The sequence below is a fragment of the Chiloscyllium plagiosum genome, chromosome 31 (genome assembly GCF_004010195.1).
Source record: "Chiloscyllium plagiosum isolate BGI_BamShark_2017 chromosome 31, ASM401019v2, whole genome shotgun sequence".
Lineage (NCBI taxonomy): Eukaryota > Metazoa > Chordata > Chondrichthyes > Orectolobiformes > Hemiscylliidae > Chiloscyllium > Chiloscyllium plagiosum.
Window position 1 is genome coordinate 33601333 of NC_057740.1, and position 21659 is coordinate 33622991.

General features: G+C 39.9%; 1 protein-coding gene across 6 annotated transcripts in view; it reads right to left on the minus strand.

The window, feature by feature from the left end:
* LOC122565401 (PWWP domain-containing DNA repair factor 3A-like) overlaps positions 1-21659 on the minus strand; it is a 55210-nt gene that overhangs the window by 25727 nt on the left and 7824 nt on the right. For 5 of the 6 annotated variants that reach the window (XM_043721347.1, XM_043721350.1, XM_043721349.1 and 2 more), the window contains exons 2-5: positions 12777-12878; positions 7325-7413; positions 6334-6404; positions 2148-3362 (exon numbers count right to left, since the gene is read on the minus strand). In XM_043721347.1, coding sequence (XP_043577282.1) covers positions 2148-3362; positions 6334-6404; positions 7325-7413; positions 12777-12836 — 1435 coding nt within the window. In that variant the 5' untranslated portion in view covers positions 12837-12878. Of the gene's footprint in view, positions 1-2147; positions 3363-5594; positions 5730-6333; positions 6405-7324; positions 7414-12776; positions 12879-21659 lie in introns of those variants that run through there. The other variant, XM_043721351.1, reaches the window with a different exon arrangement.

The window sequence follows — 21659 nt, forward strand, 5'->3', positions numbered from 1 at the left end:
CATTTACCCTTTACCTAACACTACGGGCAATTTAGCGTGGCCAATTCACCTGACCCTGCACATCTTTGTGACTGTGGGAGGAAACCGGAGTACCCGGAGGAAACCCACGCAGACACGGGGAGAACGTGCAAACTCCACACAGTCAGTCGCCTGAGGCGGGAATTGAACCCGGGTCTCTGGCGCTGTGAGGCAGCAGTGCTAACCATTGTGCCACCGTGTGTACAAATGAAGATTCAACAAGCAACAAGTAGCTGATTTGAGGACTCATGATCAGTTATTGATGACAAAGCCTTCTGCCTGCCAACAACTGCAGGATTGATTCTCAGGTAATTGAACAGGTTGGAGCTGTGAACAGGATAATGGAGTGAGAAGCTGTGAATTCCATAAGCTTAGGAGCCATTTTAAACCTGAAGAAAACCAGTTTTTTCCTTCAGAGTTGCTATTAATTTAGACTTTTAATTCATTAGTTAGAGAAACACCTCAGCAGATCTTGTAACCAGGAACACTGATATGCTTTCCCAATTTTTCTCTCTTCCCGTAACACCCAAGTTAGTTTTTTCCTGTGTATGTTTGTGTGTGCACGCCTACAAGGGGGAGTTTAAAAGAGGATAAGAGTTTTAACGAGTTGAATTATATGCCAATGGTTCATAATGTTTAACTCTGACTACAGTCGGTCTACTTTTAATAAATAGTGCTTATTTAAGTATAGAACCCACTCAGTGCTCTGTCAACCTGGGTCTTAAAACAGGTAAATTGGGGAATTTTGCATATTTAAAGAAAAATCTAACTTTTGGATGCCTCAGAGTTGCATGGCCTGATTTCTCCTATGTTATCCCAGTGGTGCAGAACATTCCCTACCCTATCAGTACTTCCCATCAACTACCAATCCAATCTTATCCTGAACATCAACATATTATCTGTCTCAATTGCTAGCCCTGAAAGAAATAAAATTGCTAATTAGATCAAAAAGACATTGGGATGATCAGGCAGGTCATTGGAAGCAAATTAATGCAGAGGTGGGTGGTGATATATTTCGGGAGAAAAAAACAAGAAATGGGAGTACATAGACAAAAGAAAGATGTAAAAGAATAAACGATGTTGGATCTATAATTAATTGAAATGCAAGTGCAAGTAGATAAAGTTAGTTAAGAACAGACAATATTGAGTTGTAGGAATGGACACAGAGTATAAGACCATGATACTACAAATTTTATACATGACAACAGTTAAGCCAAACAGTGCCTATAATGTTTGAAGTCATGTTCATCAAATACAAAAGTTACAGGAAATCATAACTTAATCAATACAACGGGAATCAGACCAACTTGAGAGAGTCTTAAGATAGTGAACCATTTTTAATAGAGTAGATAAAACCAATGCAACATTTAATAAGGTTTAGTTAAAACTTAAAATTTAAAAGGACAAGTGCAGGTCTACTAGATAAGGAAATCACTGAAAAGGAGTCATCAATAGAACCCATACAACATATATATTGCATTGAGACATGTACACAGAGACCACATGCGAGAGAAATACAGATAGGAGAAATTTCTTTACGAGCGTCACAAAATGTTTTGTTGTGAGCAATGATGAATACTTAAAAATTAAAATGTCAACAAATGAGGCAGAGGAATATTCTACCGAAGAGTGCAGTTTTGGATTGCTCTTGCAAAGCAGCTGTACAAATACTAAGTAGAACAGTTCCTTCATGTTGTAAACTAGGGAGTGAGTAAAAATAAATTAAAATATTACTTTAAATACAAAACAAAAACTGATTTTCTGAAGTTACAGCTTTTCAAAATGACCTTTAGTAGTACAGTGATGCCTAACAATTTCTGGCAATGTTACAAGCACTTTGAGCTGAACAAATACAATTCCTCATGTCATTTAGTCCAAGCTATTAATTATTGACAATGGGTATATTTTGGGTTTGAATTGTATCTTCACTGATAAGTTTAACACGTTTCAAATTCATAGACATAATTTCTAACATTTCAGTCAAGTAAAAACCAACTGTCATTTGTAATTCATATTTTAGTAAGGAAACTCCTTAAACATTTCCTAAAAACAAAAATTCACATCATTTTATTGCCTGCAATGCAACAATAGTTAATGGATGTTATCCTTTAACAGAGAGATTAACTTACCTATTTCATCAACTTGAAATGCTGGTGACTGAATCGTCGTGTCAGGCTCTGCAGTGGATAAAGTGTGCATCTTTGAACCTTCCTCCTTTTTCTGAATTTTTGAAGGAGGAAACGCCTCTTGTTTATTTAGTTGGGTAGTAGGACAAAACATTTGCGAATTATCTGAAATGCTTCTTTTGTGCCCATTTACATGCTGCATGGGATTCCTGGTTCCTGTAAAATCATCTATGTTTGGCTGGTTGCTGGATCTAACATTAATGTCCAAATCAGCAGAGGTTGTACTGGTATGAAGGCACTCTACAGGTTCTGGGCACTTGTTTCCTTTTCTCTTTTTCTGTTCTTCTACCAATTTATTTTGGCCCAAATTACTTTTAATTTCTAACTGAACATTACGGGGTCTTCTTAAAAAGTGAGAACATTCATGTGACCCAATGTTGTCACTAGTCCTACGTTTAGGAGTAGATTCTAAATAGCTACGAGAGTCAGACGTTGGAGTAACCGAAGGTTTACAGCTGAATTGTACAGAAGAATTGGTAACTTCTTTGCAGGCAGATTTGCAAATAACCCTTGATCTAAGGGTCATCATTTTAACTTCTCCATTTTGATCTTTCCCCTCTCCAGAAATTTTAGAATCATGTATTGGTATAGATGACTTTCCTACATTTTGCAGCCTGTCTTCACCCCAATATTTGTGTGTATCAGCAGCTTCCTGTTTCACTGGTAATGGTTGCTCACACCGTGTGTGACTGCCACATGAAGTGTTTGGCTGGAGTTTAAAGAGATTTTTTCTTGGCCTTCCCATACTTCTCCTTACTCCACTATTTTTTTCCTTACCAGCATGGTTTTTCATTTTAGTTGAATTTGGAGTTAATGTGCATGACCTGGTCAGTCTTTTCTCTTGTTCAACCTCTGGTAATTTGTTGATACAAGATAGTTTTCTGCTACTTTGTCGAGTGCATACAGTTTCTTGTCCCTGAAGTGAACGCAATCCATTTTTCTTTGGTGTATTTTGTGTTTTATTTGCATTGTGAACACAGGAATACTCTTTATACTCTTTTGAAGTCAAAACTCGAGTCTTTGCCATTACCGGTTCTTTTATAGTCATTTGAGCAACATGGCTGTCACGATTGGCTAAAATATTCAGGGCGATTCGAAGTGCCTTTCTGTAAGTCAGTTCTTCCACAGCTTCTTCATGCGTAAAGTCTTCCTCATGCACTTTTTAAAAAAAAAAGTATATTGATACAGACTAGAGCAGGGAAAACAAAATTATGAAACATTGTAAATGTAAATAATGCTCTCAAGTTATCATCTATTCCAAGAGAAATTTTAAACATATCGCCATCACAGTTGCTAGGAATCTCTACAGTATGTGCCTGCATTAAATTATGAATGCTGTCTTATTCATGCATACCAAAATAAAATACATTCAGTTCTTCTGCTATGAACGGATTTCTTTCCCAAGTTCATAAGTCAATTAGTATGCAAATCAGAACACGAGACAGCACATTATAAAACATCTGTTTATAAATACAACCGAACATTTCCATGATCTGGACAAAGGAGCTAAGGGCATTGTTGCCATGATAGCAGACAACAAAAGTGAAGAGACAGGTGAAAGAAGCAGGGAGGCTGCACAAGGTCTTGAACAAGGAGAGTGGACAATGAAGTGGCAGGTGGATTACCATATGGGAAAGTGTGAGCTCATGCACTTTGGTTGGAAAAATAGGGGGCGCAGGGTATTTCCTAAATAGGGAAAGGTTTTGGAAATCTGAAGCACGAAGGGACTTGGGAGTCCTAATTCAGGGTTTTCTTAAGGTTAACATGCAGGCTCAGTTGGCAGCTAGAAAGATAAATGCAATCCTAGCATTCATTTCAAGAGGGTTAGAATACAACAGCGGAGGTGTATTGCTGAAGCTGGATGAGGCTCTGGTCAGACCAGATTTGGAATATTGTGAGCAGTTTTGAGCCCCATATCTAAGGAAGGATGTGCTGGTCTTGGAAGGAGTCCATAGGGGGTAATAACAAGAATGATCCCAGGGATGAAAGGCTTTTTGTAAGATGGGTGGTCGAGGACTCTGGGTCTGTACTTGGGAGCTTGGAAGGACGATGGGGAACCTGATTGAAGCCTGAATACAGTGGAGGTGGAGAAAAGATATTTCCACTAGTTGTACAGACTGGGACCCAAGGGCACAGCCCAGAGAGAAGGATGATCCTTTAGAACTAAGAGGAGGAATTTCTTCAGCTAGAGGGTGGTGAATTTCTGGAACTCATTGCCGTAGAAGACTGTGGGGCCAAGGTTCTTGATTCGTAAGGGGCTCAAGAGTTACAGGGAGGAGGCAGGAAAATGGGATTAAGGAACAGATAATCCATGATTGAATGGCAGAGCAGACTCAATGGATCTAATTCTGCGCACATATCTAATGAGAGGGAAGAAGTGAGCAAAGAGTACCTCAAACATCATGCCAAACCCCCAACACAAAAGCTTATACTCAAAGTACTAGCAGAAATGTGAAATCCAAATGCGTGTGCATACTTACAAACAATTTCACAACCACTCGTTGCTGGAGCAAAATAGGGGAATAATTTTTAACAAGCATATAAAGTCATGTTTGGGAAAAGAAACAGGATATCTTGAACTAATATCTCAGAAATATATATAGGGCCTCATTATCAAAAATATCCTCTTTCTATTAGCAAATATGCTTTTGTTTAGCAATTCTTTTTGAACACGGTCATCACCCCTTTGCCTCTATTTTTAAAGCTTTTTCTTACTAAATCTTACATGGCTAAGTAGTTGCAGCAATTTAACATACATCATCACTACACAGGAAAAAATCACAAATCCAGTGACTTATTCAGTACATTGCTAGCCAAGACTTCTGACATTAAACAACCAGCATTGTTATGCAAGAACAAATGGAAGCAATTAAAGTGCAGCACAATTATTTTATGGTGAGGATTTTGATTGCCAATGTAAAGAGGTCTAAATGTACATAAGCCAAATTGCAATGTTAAAATGAAAATGCTCTAGGAGAAAGTGCAGATGCTGGAGATCAGAGCTGAAAATGTGTTGCTGGAAAAGTGCAGCAGGTCAGGCAGCACCCAAGGAGCAGGAGAATCGACGTTTCGGGCATAAGCCCTTCTTCATGAATGAGGAAAGCGTGCCAAGCAGGCTAAGATAATAGGTAGGGAGGAGGGACTTGAGGGAGGGGCGTTGGAAATGCGATAGGTGGGAGGAAATTAAGGTGAGGGTGTTAAGCCGGAGTGGGGGTGGGGGGGGCGGAGAAGTCAGGAAGAAGATTGCAGGTTAGGAAAGTGGTGCTGAGTTCGAGGGTGAAATGAAAATGTGTAATGAACATATTTCTGTGCAAGACAGCAGCCAGAGAGGGTGATAATGAATTCCTCATTTTCAGGTAAAAAGCAATGAGTTGGCTCAAGGACCCATACCATTTCAACTGTTGGCACCTCGAGCTTAGCAAGATATCAGAATGACGACCTGGGGTTATAATGCATCAAAATGTTCCTCCAACCTGAAGATAATTATCTTTTCATCTGGGCACTACAAGAACCTGTTCATTCCTACTGTGGAACAAGATCACAATTGCAGTTCAATGGTGCTGCCCAGTGAAACTCTCTCAGGACAGAAACTCTTTCAAACTGTAAACTTTCATCTCCAGTTGGAAAGTGATGGCAATCAATGCCCACACATTCATCAAGATTAGCCTGGTATTCCTACAGCAGGTTGAAATTTTTTGAAGTAATATTTTTCACGTTTGCTTATATTATCAGGATGATTACACTTTTATATTGCTGGGAAAAGTCTTCAACTAATGTGTTTGGTGTTGGTAAGTTTTTTCCTTAAAAACATATATCAAATTCAGCAAGTCTATCAAACAATTGTATAAAAAAAGTTTACATAAAATACAACAATTCAATATGCTTCAGTATTTTGTACAAGTAAGCACATAAAAGCTAGTAAAAGTCCAAGATAAAATGAAAATAAATCAAGGTCAGTTATACTTCAAGTGCAGCCATGGAATCATAAAGGACCAGCTCCTGCATTTAAGACTACTGAACTAAGCAAGCTGTATGGAGCAATAGTTAATCATACATTAATCTTGCTCAGAACGGTATTGTTTTTCAAAAAAAGTTATGAAATTTGTAGGTTTCATAGGCAAGTACTCACCCAACCCAGAGCTAATATCTTCAGCTTGTTTTTGCTCAAATGGTCTTGTGTCTCTGTGCTTAACACACAACCTAAAATACAAACCAAATGTTATACTGTGTGGTTGCACAACTGTGACATCAACAATTTTGTACAATAGCAGCCCAAGAACAGGAGGCAATCAAGCCTATTCTGCCAACGATCCAGGACCCCAAATAGAGGAACAAAACTCTGTCTTATAAACCTGGGATGGTCACCCTACAACTTTTGAACATTAAATACCAGGAAATTTAGTGTCCTTTCTTTGCTTCTTCATACAAACATCTGGAGCAAATCTGACACTTGGACAATATTTGCATAGTCAGTCCAAACAATATTGGTTGAGGGGTGTGAGCAGCTCTCATCAGCTTTTGCAAATGAATTAAGAAGCATGGATATGAATAAATAATATGTATACAAAATAATGCTAGTTATGAGAAGAATATGAATTGGATTTCATGGAGCACATAACAGAACTCAAACAGGTGAAAGTGAGGACTGCACATGCTGGAGATTAGAGTGTGGGGTGCTGGAAAAGCACAGCAGGTCAGGCAGCATCCGAGAAGCAGGAAAATCAACATTTTGGGCAAAAGCCCTTAATCAGAAATAGGCTGTCCTTATTGCAGTTGGAGGGGTGGGGCTCGAGTGAGAGGTGCGGGAGGTGGATGAGATGCGCTGGAGGGCATCAACCACCACGTGGGAGGGGAAATTGCAGTCTATAAGGAAGGAGGCCATCTGGTGCATTCTGTGGTAGAACTGGTCCTCTTGGGAGCAGATGCGGTGGAGGCAGAGGAATTGGGAATAAGGGATAGCATTTTTAGAGGAGGCAAGGTAGGAGGTGGTTTAGTCAAAGCGGCTTGGGAGTTGGTGGGTTTGTAGAAAACGTCAGTGTTGAGTCAGTCACCAAGGTCCTTTCAAACTTTGTAGTGGCAAGTGGAAATTCAATTTGTTTCACCATTGCTTCAATACTTACTGTTTATCCAAGCATATTAGTTGGACATCTAAACAATCGGAAATGGTCTCAGATGCCTTACTGGGAGAATTGGCAGATTTCGACAATATCTTTTCAATAAAAAAAAGAAATTACAACATGCATTTTATTCCAAGTGAAAATGATGCAATCAAGACTTAAGTTGCATTTACATAATTACTTTAGTTCCAAATGGAAACAGTTCCAAATGGTTTTAAAATCAATTGTAATTGTGAATGTGAAGTTTTTACATCATTCAATTTGCTAAGCATTACAAGAATACATTACAGAATTATGTCCTTGCACTCTCTCTGGGATCAAATTTGACCAGTCACTCATGGTAGCAGTAGTACAAAATCACCTAATACTGGTATAATAATCAAAAGTAATGGCTAACTACATTTAGCTATTGTACGGTCTTACATCTGGAATAATTTATACTTGGCTCTCTTCACCAGTTTGATGCATTTTGGGACATTGACGTTATGTAAACCACAACTTTCAAGTGATGCAAGACAAGGTGACATGGAGGAATATAAATTGACCTTTCATCTTTGACCTTTAGTATGTGTTCAAATTCAGCAAAAAACTTTATAGGTTAAAAGATTCCAATTTGACTAAACATTACTCATGAAGCAAGCCTGACAATCTCTACCTAGTTTTTGAGCATGGACTGACAGATAAATTGATTTTAATTTCGTACAGTACTAATTTTTAAACAAGTTTATCAATAAGACCATAAGACATAGGAGTGGAAGTAAGGCCATTCGGCCCATCGAGTCCACTCCGCCATTCAATCATGGCTGATGGGCATTTCAACTCCACTTACCCGCATTCTCCAGGTAGCCCTTAATTCCTTGTGACATCAAGAATTTATCAATCTCTGCCTTGAAGACATTTAGTGTCCCGGCCTCCACTGCACTCTGCGGCAACGAATTCCACAGGCTCACCATTCTCTGGCTTAAGAAATGTCTCCGCATTTCTGTTCTAAATTGACCCCCTCTAATTCTAAGGCTGTGTCCACGGGTCCTAGTCTCCTCGCCTAACGGAAACAATTTCCTAGCGTCCACCCTTCCCAAGTCATGTATTTTCTTGTAAGTTTCTATTAGGACAAAGGACAAATTGACATTTCGGGCAAAAGCCCTTCATCAGGAATGGGCTGACGAAGGGCTTTTGCCTGAAACGTCGATTTTCCTGCTCCTCGGATGCTGCCTGACCTGTTTTCCTTTCCAGCACCACTCTAATCTTGACACTGAGCCCAATGATATTTCCTGGGAACAAGTTGCTGTCAATAAATCAATTTTGTTAAAATTGATTGGTAGCTGTTTGAATGTGGTCTACAATTGTACCTCTCTTTAAGAAAAGGCATAAAAATGTCTTTGTTTTAAGCCATGTGCGCAGTTTCTCCAAGGAACACGGGAGTGTTTAACCTCTGTTACTGGGCAACTTATGCCCGGCCGAGATTGAATAAATTGTGAAATCTTACAGGACCTGACCGATTGTTGGTGTTTATTGACTGATCACGGAATAGTGAGATCTCACATCTGTGGAAAACTGCGAAGTGCAGCTTTCCAGCTGGCAATCAGTTGAAAAGCTAAACACTGCTAAAACCAAAAAGGCCACCAAGACACAAATATAAACATTATTAAGTTAAAATAGTGTGTAAGAGTTAACTAGGAACAGTGTTTATACCTGTATTTTGAAAGAAATATTAATTTAATCTGATTTTTAATGTTTTCTCTATAACTGATTTTTCCCACTTTTTAATTCGTTTTGAATGGTTACTACTGAATTGGTTTCCATCACCATTTTGTTGTTTTAAACATTAATCCTCATCTCCCCTTTCATTCTTTCAATTATTTTCAGATTGGAGTTCTTTGGTTACCAATAATCCTGTCATTGTAAACACAGTTTCTCTGTCTTTATCAAAACCCTTTTAAATTATAAACATTGCTTTTAAATCTTTCCTTGGCCTTCTCAGCTGTCAGGATTGTGCAGAAGAACAGCTTCTGCAGAAGAACAGCTTCTCTCCTCACTGCACTGGGACCTTGCATTGCGCTACCATTCTTGAAAATAAAAAAAAAAGACGGTGCTGATAAGCTTGATAGGCCTGGCAGTGTATGTGGAAATGAAAACAAGAGTCAACACTTTGATTCCAACATAATTCTTCAGAAGAACTGTAAAATTCTCCAAAGCCTTGAACATCTTTTTAAAAACATTTAGTGCCTTGGAAGGGAAACAACACTAGTCATAGCCTAACTAATGATTGTTTTAAAAACTATTTGCTTTGCACTCTGACTTTATAAAGCTAAGGATAGCACAGGCCTTTTGAAACTTATTTGCCAGCAATTTTCAAAGGCATGTATAAAATCCCAGATGCCTGCTTTTGCACCTTCTATAGAACTTGCATCATTTACTCTATATTTCCTCATATCCTGTTCTGTGCTTCATGTATTTGCGATTCTTAACTACATTATGAACCTGACATTTTTTCAATTTTCTTTTTCAGTTTCATTATTTTGAATGCTCTTCTCTTCTTCCCCTCATCAACTTCACCCCCCAGTGGAATGTATCTAGTCTGTGCATCAAGTATTTCCTTTTTGAATGCTTCCTATTGCTTATTTAACAGTTTACCTGTCAATCTTCATTTCCAAGCCACCTGGGTCAGATCCTTTACCAGCTGACTGAAATTTGCCCTCTTCCACTCAAGTATCTTCACCTTTGACTTTCCATGCTCTTTTCCGTAACTATGCTAAACTTAATGATAGTAACACAAAAATGAAATATTGCCGATTCCAGAAATCTGAAATAAAAACAAAATATGCTGGAAAGACTCAGGGAGCATGGATGCAAAAAGAAAAAGGTTTTGCGCTTCAGATCAGTTTTCATCAGAACAAAAAAAAAGTCACTGACCTTAAATGGTTACTCTTTCTCTCTCGACCAATGATGATGGTCACTATTTTCCCAAAAAAACTGCCCCATTGAAACCAGCTCCATTTCAATCTGACGCTCTCTCTTTTACAGTACTTCCCTATCTGATTTCTCCTCTTTCTATGTGATTCTTCACGACAAATCCTCCAAATTCTTTATGGATCTTGTTCCTGGCCTGTGATGCTGTACGCTGCATCAAATTAGATTAAAGTTCTATTAGTATTTATTTTCTTCCTTTAACTCATTGCTTGATCTCCTGAACATTTGCTGAGGCCTTGAGCAGGATCTCCTTTACTTAAATTGATGTACTCCACATTAAAGTTTACATAATGAAGTGGTAAGCTTTTCAACTGCAGCCAAGTCTAATACTCATTGCAAAAGAACACAACGCGCACCCTTTATCAGCACAGCTCACAGTCAGGACTAGACTTCCTAATAAGAATTCAGTAAAGCAAATGCTCAAAATTGAGCACTAAGAACAAAATACTGTGACAGGTTGTGAATAAAATGGAAACCATATAGTAAGACTTCTAAAAATATTTACTAATTATATTAAATTTTATTGGTAATCTCCCATTTTATTCAATGAAACACACCCTTAGAATACTAATACCCAAGAATAGTTTCACTTGATTTGTAGCAAAACACAAGGGAGGTGCATACTAAAGGGGTATACCAAAGACAAAAATCTCAAAATGTTTCTATTTAAGCTAAAAAGCAAATGGGTAATAGATACACTATAAAGGTGAAAGAAACTATGCAGAAGTACAAAACAGGAGGACTGAAAGAATAGATATTAATACAAGTGCATTGACACAGCATACAGTCACAGTTTAAGTAATAGCAGCTGCATGAAATATTGTAAGTGTTGGCAAAAGGAAAAGACTCACATTGCATCACATCTTTGAGCCATGAAATTTCCTTTATATATGCTGCTTTGCCCTAAAATCTCAAAATTGCATTTCTACAAAGTCTTTCCTTTTAATTGCTGTAATTAGAGATTGTGGAAATTACTACCATGACACCCAATTCAATCATCTAAACAAGGTGCTTTAATATTGATGCTAAATTTACTGAAGTGTATTTAAACAGAGCTGAATCCAGAGGTGAGTCAAGATTGATTGCACTTGACATCAAGGTAGCATTTGATAGAATGTGACTCAAAGAGCTCTAACTAAACAAGAGTTGATGGGATTCGGGAAAAACTCTCCACTGGTCAGAGTCATTCCTAGCATAAAAGGAAGATGGTCGTGCTAGATGGAGGTCAACATTTTAGTCCCCGACATCACTGCAGGAGCCTCAGGGTATATATTTTTAACTAAACCTGTCCAGTCATGTTAAGACACCTCTGGAGAAGGTGGGACTTGTAGCTGGAAATAGTTTTTCAGGGTAGTATTTTAGACCCAACCAAATTTAGCTACTTCATCAGCAATCTTCCTTCTATTATAAAGGTCAGAAGCAGGGTTGGTTCAGAATATTGTGATTCGTCAGATACCGAAGCAGTCCACATCCATATGCAGCAAGACATAGACAACATTCAGGCTTGGGCTGCAATATTTGTACAATGCAAGTATCAGGTAAAGATCATCTTCAAAGAGACGATCTCCTCTTGACGTCAATAGTCTATGCATTACTAACAACATTCTGGATGTTACCACTAAACAGAAACTGAACTGGACCATCCATATAAATCCTATGGCTATAAAAGCAGGTCGAAGTTTAGGAATTCTGGCTCGATAACACACCTCAATTCCCCAGAGCCTGTCTACCATCTACAAAACACAAACCAGATGTGCGATGGAATACTGTTCACTTGCCTGATCACTGTAGCGCCAACATCACAAAAAGCTCAACACCATTTAGGAGAAAGCAGCCAGCTTGATTGGCACTCCATCCACCAGTTTTACAAACTCCCATTAGCACCTTGAAGGCACAGACAGCAGATGCATGGGAAAACCACCACCTGCAAGTTCTCATCTAATCCACACAATATTCACATTTGGAAATATATTACCATCCCTTCAATGCTGTTTGGTCAGAATCTAATAACTCATTCCACAACAGCATAGTGAAAGTTTTTACACCACAGACTTCACCGGTTCAGGACAGTGGCTTGCAAAAACATTTGAAGGGCAATTAGGGATAGGCAATAAATACTGGTTTTGTTAGTGATATCACATTGCATGAAAGGAGGAAGAAGACAACTTCCATTAGAGAATTGAGCAGCCTAGCAAAATAAATGACTGGGATTTGATGGTTCGCACCAAACCAGTTCAGTACAAGTACACATTGCTGAGAACATTAGCCAAGATAGGTTGGTATAAATTGGTAAAATTGATTTACAAAATGAGTTTAATGGAAACTTGGCTAGTGACAGAGTGAAAGAATATGTCTTAGATGAAGCCAACATTTCCTATGAAAAGGAACACATGGATAGAATGAAGTAGATTAGTAACCTGATTACATCAGCTCACAAAACATTGAAAATTATGGAAGAAAAATACAAATAAAAAAGTAAACTTACTCTTGCAGGCCACAGCCGACCTTGCCATTTGCAAAAGACGAATTTATCCAAATCACTCATTGCTTTCGAGTCAGCATATCCAGTTTGTTCCAAATTGATATACTGTGCAGGGGAAAGAAAAAACTCAATTTGATGCTTCTTTGCATTTAAGATGTTGGTTCACAGCCATCTAATAAAATTGATGCTGCACAAATAAATAACAAAGAATTACTGTAATTCGTATGTAAAATGAAAAATATTCAGAGAAATCCCAATTTGTAAAGAGTGAAATTTAGTAGAAAATAATCTTTATACAATGTTTTAAAAAAGCTCTTGATGCAATGGCTATCACTTCCAAAGGAAGAGTTTTACTTCAGCCAGGCAGAAGGAATGACAACAAAACTTCACTTAGGTTCTACAAACCCACCGACTCCCACAGCTACCTGGATTACACCTCTTCCCACCCTACCTCTTGCAAAAATGCCATTCCGTATTCCCAATTCCTCCGCCTCCGCCGTATCTGCTCCCAGGAGGAGCAGTTCCACCACAGAACCCACCAGATGGCCTCCTTCTTTAGAGACCGCAATTTCCCTTCCCACGTGGTTAAAGATGCCCTCCAACGCATCTCATCCACATCCCGCACCTCCGCCCTCAGACCCAACCCCACCAACCGCAACAAGGACAGAACGCCCCTGGTGCTCACCTTCCACCCTACCAACCTTCCCATAAACCAAATCATCCGCCGACATTCCCCCCACCCCCAAACAGACCCCACCACCAGGGATATATTTCCCTCCCCACCCCTCTCCGCCTCCAAACAGACCCCACCACCAGGGATATATTTCCCTCCCCACCCCTCTCCGCCTCCAAACAGACCCCACCACCAGGGATATATTTCCCTCCCCACCCCTCTCCGCCTCCAAACAGACCCCACCACCAGGGATATATTTCCCTCCCCACCCCTCTCCGCCTCCAAACAGACCCCACCACCAGGGATATATTTCCCTCCCCACCCCTCTCCGCCTCCAAACAGACCCCACCACCAGGGATATATTTCCCTCCCCACCCCTCTCCGCCTCCAAACAGACCCCACCACCAGGGATATATTTCCCTCCCCACCCCTCTCCGCCTCCAAACAGACCCCACCACCAGGGATATATTTCCCTCCCCACCCCTCTCCGCCTCCAAACAGACCCCACCACCAGGGATATATTTCCCTCCCCACCCCTCTCCGCCTCCAAACAGACCCCACCACCAGGGATATATTTCCCCACCCCCACCCTCCTCTAGCTTATCTCTCCACGCTTCAGGCTCTCTGCCTTTATTCCTGATGAAGGGCTTTTGCCCGAAACGTCTATTTCAAAGCTTTTCGGATGCTGCCCGAATTGCTGTGCTCTTCCAGCACCACTGATCCACAAACAAAGCTTCACTTGTCAACATGCTCCTCTATTCAAATTTTGGTTTAAAAGGGCTCTTGTGGCAGTGATAGTGCCCCCTACAGCTAAGCCAAACAACCTGGTTCAAGGGCCATCAGCTCCAGAATTGCATAATAACATCTCTGAACAGGTTGCTTAAAAATGTCACGCAAAACTAAAACTCAAAGCAAACAGAATAAAACTTGTTAAATACAATAATAAAAAAAATCACAATTAGAATAACAAATCTGTTAACTTCAACAGTAGCAACAATGTGCTCATGAATACAAGTGAAAGGAATCTTTAAATTTTCACTGAATTCAAATCAATTTATGTAAAATAAAGCATAATGAAAAAGTTAATGAACTCTCCAGGAAATCAAAGTACTCTATATCAATCATGAGCCAGCCACTGTACTTCAAGATATCCTTTAAAAATTGCAATGACTCATTTGAAACTATGTATAGCAATGGATGCTAAGACAAACTGCTGAATATAGAATATTAGAAATCTTTGTGCAACTAATTTTGCCCATACTTACGCCAAAGATTTGCAGACAAAACTGATGAATACAGTTTGTTCCAGAAAACAAAGTAAATATCTTAACAGCAATGAGGTCAATGCTAAGGCTGGAAATTTCACTATATTTAGTGAGGATGGCAATATTGAGAGATGAAGGTTTTTTTTGAACAGTGAGACATTCTTCAAGGGTAATGAGCACTGCAAGAAGGAATTCAAAACAGGAATCCTTGATGGAACTATTTTAAGATACATTATTATATTTTATTGAATTGAAACATCCTAGGGTTGGGTTGGCATGGGGAAGACTGCAACTTGTACAAAATACAGCGAAGAGGAGTGCAGAGTGTGGACTGATTTCATCGACAGGACAGCATCACTTCTAAAATGGTCATTTTGTTCCAAATGGTTTGTGTTGTCTGCCATAGGCTAAAGGATGTGCACCACAGAAGGTGCCTTTTCCTTCAGGATACCCGAATTCTCCTAAAGCGGTTTCACCATTCCTCTGTCAAATAGTCAATTTCAAATAAGTAAAGTAACATGAAGAAATTCAGAGAGCAAATTGGATTTGACAGATATCTTGAACCTGTGCCCTTTGGTCACTAATCCTGTAACAGTTTCCTCCTACCCACTTAATCAAAATTCTTCATAATAACTGAAGATTAACCAGACGGCATACTCCAATTCGGCAAAGTGGAAGAAATTGATTTTGGACTGAAGTGCATGAATCAGAAACATCACAATCTGAACTAACTTTTTCCAAATATTGACTAACTTGATTACTTAACTAGTATTTTTTGCTGTCAGTTTACATTATCAGCATTTTGACTTTAAAATAACTTATGGTTTGCGGGAATAAAAGTTTTTTTTAAAGCTCTCATGACGATTGATACAATATTTTAGCAGAAATCTATGTTTATGATCCAGGATCTCATTAAGGAACACAGGGATCCCACTCCTAACATGTACGTCTTTCAGTAACAGTTGTAGCAGGAACTACTGTAGAATTCTACAAGAGTGATTAATGGCTGGTTGCACAGAGGCCTTATGTTCAATTATATAGCCCAAAATTATTGAAATATGAAAAGATCACATATTCAGAGAAGTCCATTCTGAAAATGCTCTCAATCATTTGAAATTTTGGCTCTTTTGAAAAAAGTGGGCCTAAAATGTTGGACTCTGAGTTGACTAAGTGTCTAGTCAATTAGTTCTCATTAATAAAGTACCATGCACTGATTAAACAGAATTTCATCCGATTGATTGTGTGTAAATAAATAAGGGGCAGATCATCGGTCAGGTTATCCACAGACTCTATTCCACTAAATCAGACAGAATGAAATTGGCCATAAATGCCTTTGATGGATGTGTACATGTTGAAATCAGATTAGGATTAGTTCAGGTTCAGTTGGACTACCTGCTAGATTTAGACAAGCAAACTAGTGCTGAGCTTGAATGAGTACGCATCTCAAGATGCACTGTAAAAAAAAACTGCAAAGCAAAAAGAAAAAAATCTCAACAGAAACGTCAAATGGAAGAAAATTTACATTTGCTGATTTGCAGAATAATCAAACTAACACAGCTGCAAGTCCAGCTTAATGGTTGTGGTTGTGTTGTGGCAGGGGCTTCAAAAATGAGAAACCACATTTGAAAAATCAACAACAAAATCTTACAAAAACAAATGTTTCCACCTGCACCTTTCATGGAGGCAGTTTCTACACAGCTCTGCACAACAACACCTAATTTAGACTTTCTTTAGCACAGCCATTTATTTCACAGTTGTACCTGGAGGTTATAGCTGCTGTAGAATAAATCTATATCCCACCCAATACACCTGCTTATTTGCAATACAGTAAAATTATCAGCTATAAAATTTTAAACTACCAAAACCATACAAATCCAAAGTGTGCTTCATACCAATGGCCCACTCTTTCGACAAGTGTAAAACGTTCAGGAATTAGAAAATCAGTATTACTATTCCAATTGTGAAGAGTATTCAAGATTTTGCCCTGGTGGAAATAGGGATGTTAATGTGTTATACTGGATTCTTGCAGTATTATCAAAAGACATAGCAATCACCATATGCAAGCCAAAACAAAAACAAACTATTGCAAATATTGGACAGAAAATACTGGAAATACTCAGGCTTGGCAGCAAGAGGAATGGAAACATGATTGACGTTTCTAATCAATAATCCTTCATCAGATCTAAAGAGGCTATCAATTTTGTTCCTTTCTCTACAGACACTGCTCGCCTGAGCATTAGCATTTGCACAGTCTCAATCTCTCACTTAAAGAAAACCCTTGTTCTACCATCTCCAAATGAGGCAAAAAACACATTCAATGCATACTATAGAGCATAGGAGAAAGTGAGGACTGTAGATACTGGAGATCAGAGTAGAGAGTGCAGTGCTGAAAAAGCACAGCAGGTCAGGCAGCATACAAGGAGCAGGAGAATTGATGTTGTGGCATAAGTCCTTCATTAGGAATTCCTGAAGAGTTTATGCCGAAACGTTGATTCTCCTGCTCCTCGAAGGCTGCCTGACCACCTGTGCTTTTCTAGTACCACATACTCGATACTATACAGCATGCCAGGAACAGCAGGAGGAATACTTAAGAATTGGGTGCCATTTGGGGGAATCTGCACACAGCATTTGAAAGGCACAAACAGCAGAACCAATATGTGATAGATGGAGTCAGATGATCTCACATCCAGCGAATCAGATCAAATTCATGCCATATTCAGTCAAGAATAGTCTTAGACAAATGAAAAAAAAAGGTAATCTGATCTATTAATAAACGAATCTGAAATTTTAGAGCATGGTCGATAGAGTCAAGCACGGATTTCAAAAGGAATTGGTTAATTAGATGAAGATAGAAAATGTCATACTGTAGGAAGTGTGTGGAAGACGGATTTGTCGAGTTGCTGTTATGATGAGTCAGCACAATAACAGACTGAATAGCCTCCTCCTGTGCTGTAATCATTCCATGATTCCACCTGTGCCACAGCTTGGAGACCCATCACAGACGTTAGTTTTCAGCCAATTTAAGTTCATCTGGATACAGCTAAGATAACTGGCTACAGGAGAGGCCGACAGCCCTGAAAAAATCCCAGAAAAGAAATGGAAAATCTTCTACTTGCCTGCACAAGTGCAATTCTAAAACAACTCTTTGGCAAATAGAGTTATGGAGAATCCAAAGGGTTTTCACAAATACATTAAGGACAAAAGGGTAACTAGGGAGAGAATAGGGCCCCTCAAAGATCAGCAACATGGCCTTTGCGTGGAACCGCAGGAGATGGGGAGGTAATAAACAAGTTAGTTCAATCAGTATTTACTGCGGAAGATATAGAATGTAGGGAAATAGATTGTGACACACCTTGAAAAATGTCCATATTACAGAGGAGGAAGTGCTGGATTTCTTGAAATGCACAAAAGTGGATAAATCCCCAGGACCGGATCAGGTATACCAGAGAACTCTGTGGGAAGCTAGGGAAGTGATTGCTGGGCCCCTTTCTGAGATATTTGCATCATCGGTAGTTACAGGTGAGGTGCAAGAAGACTGAAGGTTGGCCAATATGGTGCCACTGCTTAAGAAAGGTGGTAAGGACAAACCAAGGAACTATAGACCAGTGAGCCTGACGTCAGTGGTGGGCAATTTGTTGGAGGGAATCCTGAGGGACAAGTAGTACATTTATTTGGAAAGGCAAGGAATGATTAAGAATAGTCAACATGGCTTTGTGCATGCGAAACCGTGTCTCACAAACCTGATTTGAGTTTTTTGAAGATGTAACAAAGAGGATTGATGAGGGCAGAGCAGTACATGTGATCTATATAGACTTCAGTAAGGCGTTTGACAAGGTTTCCAACTGGAGAGCAAGGTTAGATCTCATGGAATACAGGGAGAACTTGCCATTTCAATACAGAACTGGCTCAATGGTAGAAGACAGAGGGTGGTGATGGTGGAGGGTTGTTTTTCAGACTGGAGGCCTGTGACCAGTGGAGTGCCACTAGGATCGGTGCTGTGTCCACTACTTTTCGTCATTTAGAGAAGTGATTTGGAAGTGAGCATAAGAAGTATAGTAAGTAGGTTTGCTGATGACACCATAATTGGAGATGTAGTGGACAGTGAAGGATTACAACAGGATCTTGATCAGATGAGCCAATGGGCTGAGAAGTGGCAGATGGAATTTAATTCAGATAAAATGTGAAGTGCTGCATTTTGGGAAAGCAAATCTTAGCTGGTCTTAACATTAAATATATAAGGTCCTAGGGAGTGTTGCTGAACAAAGAGACCTTGGAGTGTAGGCTCATAGCTCCTTGAAACTCCTTGAAAGTGGAGTCACAGGTAGGTAGGATAGTGAAGGCGACATTTGGTATGCTTTCCTTTGGTCGGTCAGAATATTGAGTACAGGAGTTGCGAGGAACACGTTGCATTGTACAGGACATTGGTTAGGCCAATGTTGGAACTGCAACTCTGGTCTCCTTCCTACCAGAAGGATGTGGTGAAACTTGAAACTGTTCAGAAATGTTTTACAAGGATGTTGCCAGGGTTGGAGGATTTGAGCTATAGGGAGAGGCTGAATAGGCTGGGGCTGTTTTCTTTGGATCATCGGAGGCTGAGGGGTGACCTTATAGAGGTTTATACAATCACGAGGGACATGGATAGGATAAATAGACAAAGTCTTTTCCCTGGGATGGAGGAGTCCAGAATTGAGTCCAAAAGGAATCAGTACCCTATGGAGATGAGGCATTTCCACAGAACATCAACCCCCCCGCCCAGTGGTCCAACATTTCAACTCCCACTCTGATGCGGGCATTCAGGTCCGGGGCTGCTTCCACCGCCGCTCCCTCACCACCCGATGTCTGCAGGAAGAACGCCTCATCTTCCTCCACGGAACACTTCAACCCCAGGACATCAATGTGGACTTCACCATTTTTCTCAGTTCCCCTCCCCCCACCTTACCCCAGTTCCATCCTTCCAGCTCAGCACCATCCTCATGACCTGTCCTACCTGCCAATCTTCCTTCCCACCTATCCGCTCCATCCTCCTCTCTGACCTATCACTTTCATTCCTACCCCCATCCACCTGTTGTAATCTTTGCTACCTTGTCATCAGCCCCACCACCCCCCCTCCCATTTACGTCTCCACCCCAGAGGCTCCCTGCCTTCATTCCTGATGAAGGGCTTTTACCCGAAATGTTGATTTTCCTGCTCCTCGGATGTTGCCTGACCTGCTGTGCTTTTCCAGCACCACTCTAATCTAGACATATGAATAGGAAGGGTTTGGAGGGATATGGGCCAGGTGCTGACAGGTGGGACTAGCTTGGGTTGGAATATCTGTTCGGCATTCACGAGTTGGACTGAAGGGTCTGTTTCCGTGCTGCACATCTCTATGACTCTAAGTCATGAGATTTATCATCATTCAAGACACATTTTTGATAGGTACCCATCCATGGTTTTAAAGCTTTCATTCCTTTCACAAGTGGTGCAAGATATACACTGTACTTGTGTAACAACACTTTTTCAACAGTACTTTCTAAAATAGTGATCTCAGCTATCTGGACTGAAAAGTTGAACAGTTGCATGAGAATACCAGCCCTTCCAAATTTCCCTTCATCATATCACATCTTGACTTGGCAATATATTGGTATTGCTTCATTATCATGGAACTCATTCCCTAACAGCACCAGAGTATACTCAACAAGGATTGGAGCATTTAATAAGGCAAATTACTAACCTTTTCTCAAAGGCATTTTGGATGGACAAGAAATCCAGTTTGCCAGCTATGCCTACATTCTATGAATGCTTTATGCTTTCCATCTTTAATTCAATCAAATTCCCTGCAATGGCATTATATCACATAAGTGTACTATTATTGTTCTCAATGGAAGTGTATGCATTTTTTTAAAATTGAAGTGAGTTTTTCCACTGGCTGTTATGGTTGGTAAGTAGAATTTTTCTACACTTTGGAAAAGCACAGGGTTAACCTTAACACACGAGAAACACGTGTTTGCAAAACCATTATCAGAGTATAATTTTTTAAAGATACAAGCTTTTAAAAAGAAAATACAGCCTCAGCATGCTGAACTTTTATAATATAATAAAAATCAGGAAGTCACTTGGATGTAATCCTTTCCTACTTAACCAAAACAAACTTCAAGAAAATTTGTAAAAGGACATTGAAGTAAAAATCAAATTACTTCAGTACAAAATGATCATTTAGGTTAAACATAATATTATGGGGCTTTATGGTTCCTTTCACATGTAAATTGGATCTACATTTACATTAAATATTTCATGAGACATACATCCCAAGGGATATTTTTAATGGTTCCTGCCCAGTGTAGTATTACAGTCAGAGGGCCCTAAAGTGTGCTCTTTACCCATTTAGACTGTACCAGCTTCTGTGCCTCTTCCCAACAGCACAATGTCCTTGGGTTTGGAATGTGCCAGACTGCAACTTTTGGTCCTTGTCAGCTTCATGCACCACAATATCCTTCACAGAGTTGACAGCAACAATTGATATTAGTTTTGGTATGCATCTCTGAGAACAGTTTGTATTGCACACGGTCTTGTGTTATGATAACGGCTCAAAGTGAACCTCGACAAAAGCCACTATGATCATTCCATGCATTCTTGCAATTGCAAAGACTGGGAACTGAAATGACAGCCTATTCCCCACAGTAGCATCTTCAGTACAAGGTGATGGTACTGAAAAATGTGTTGCTGGAAAAGCGCAGGTCAGACAGCACCCAAGGAGCAGGAGAATCGACGTTTCGGGCATAAGCCCTTCTTCAGGAATGAGGAGGGTGTGCCAAGCAGGCTAAGATAAAAGTTAGGGAGGAGGGACGTTGGGAATACGATAGGTGGAAGGAGGTTAAGGTGAGGGTGATAAGGTGTGGGTGATAGGCCGGAGAGGGGGTGGGGGCGGAGAGGTCAGGAAGAAGATTGCAGGTCAAGAAGGCAGTGCTG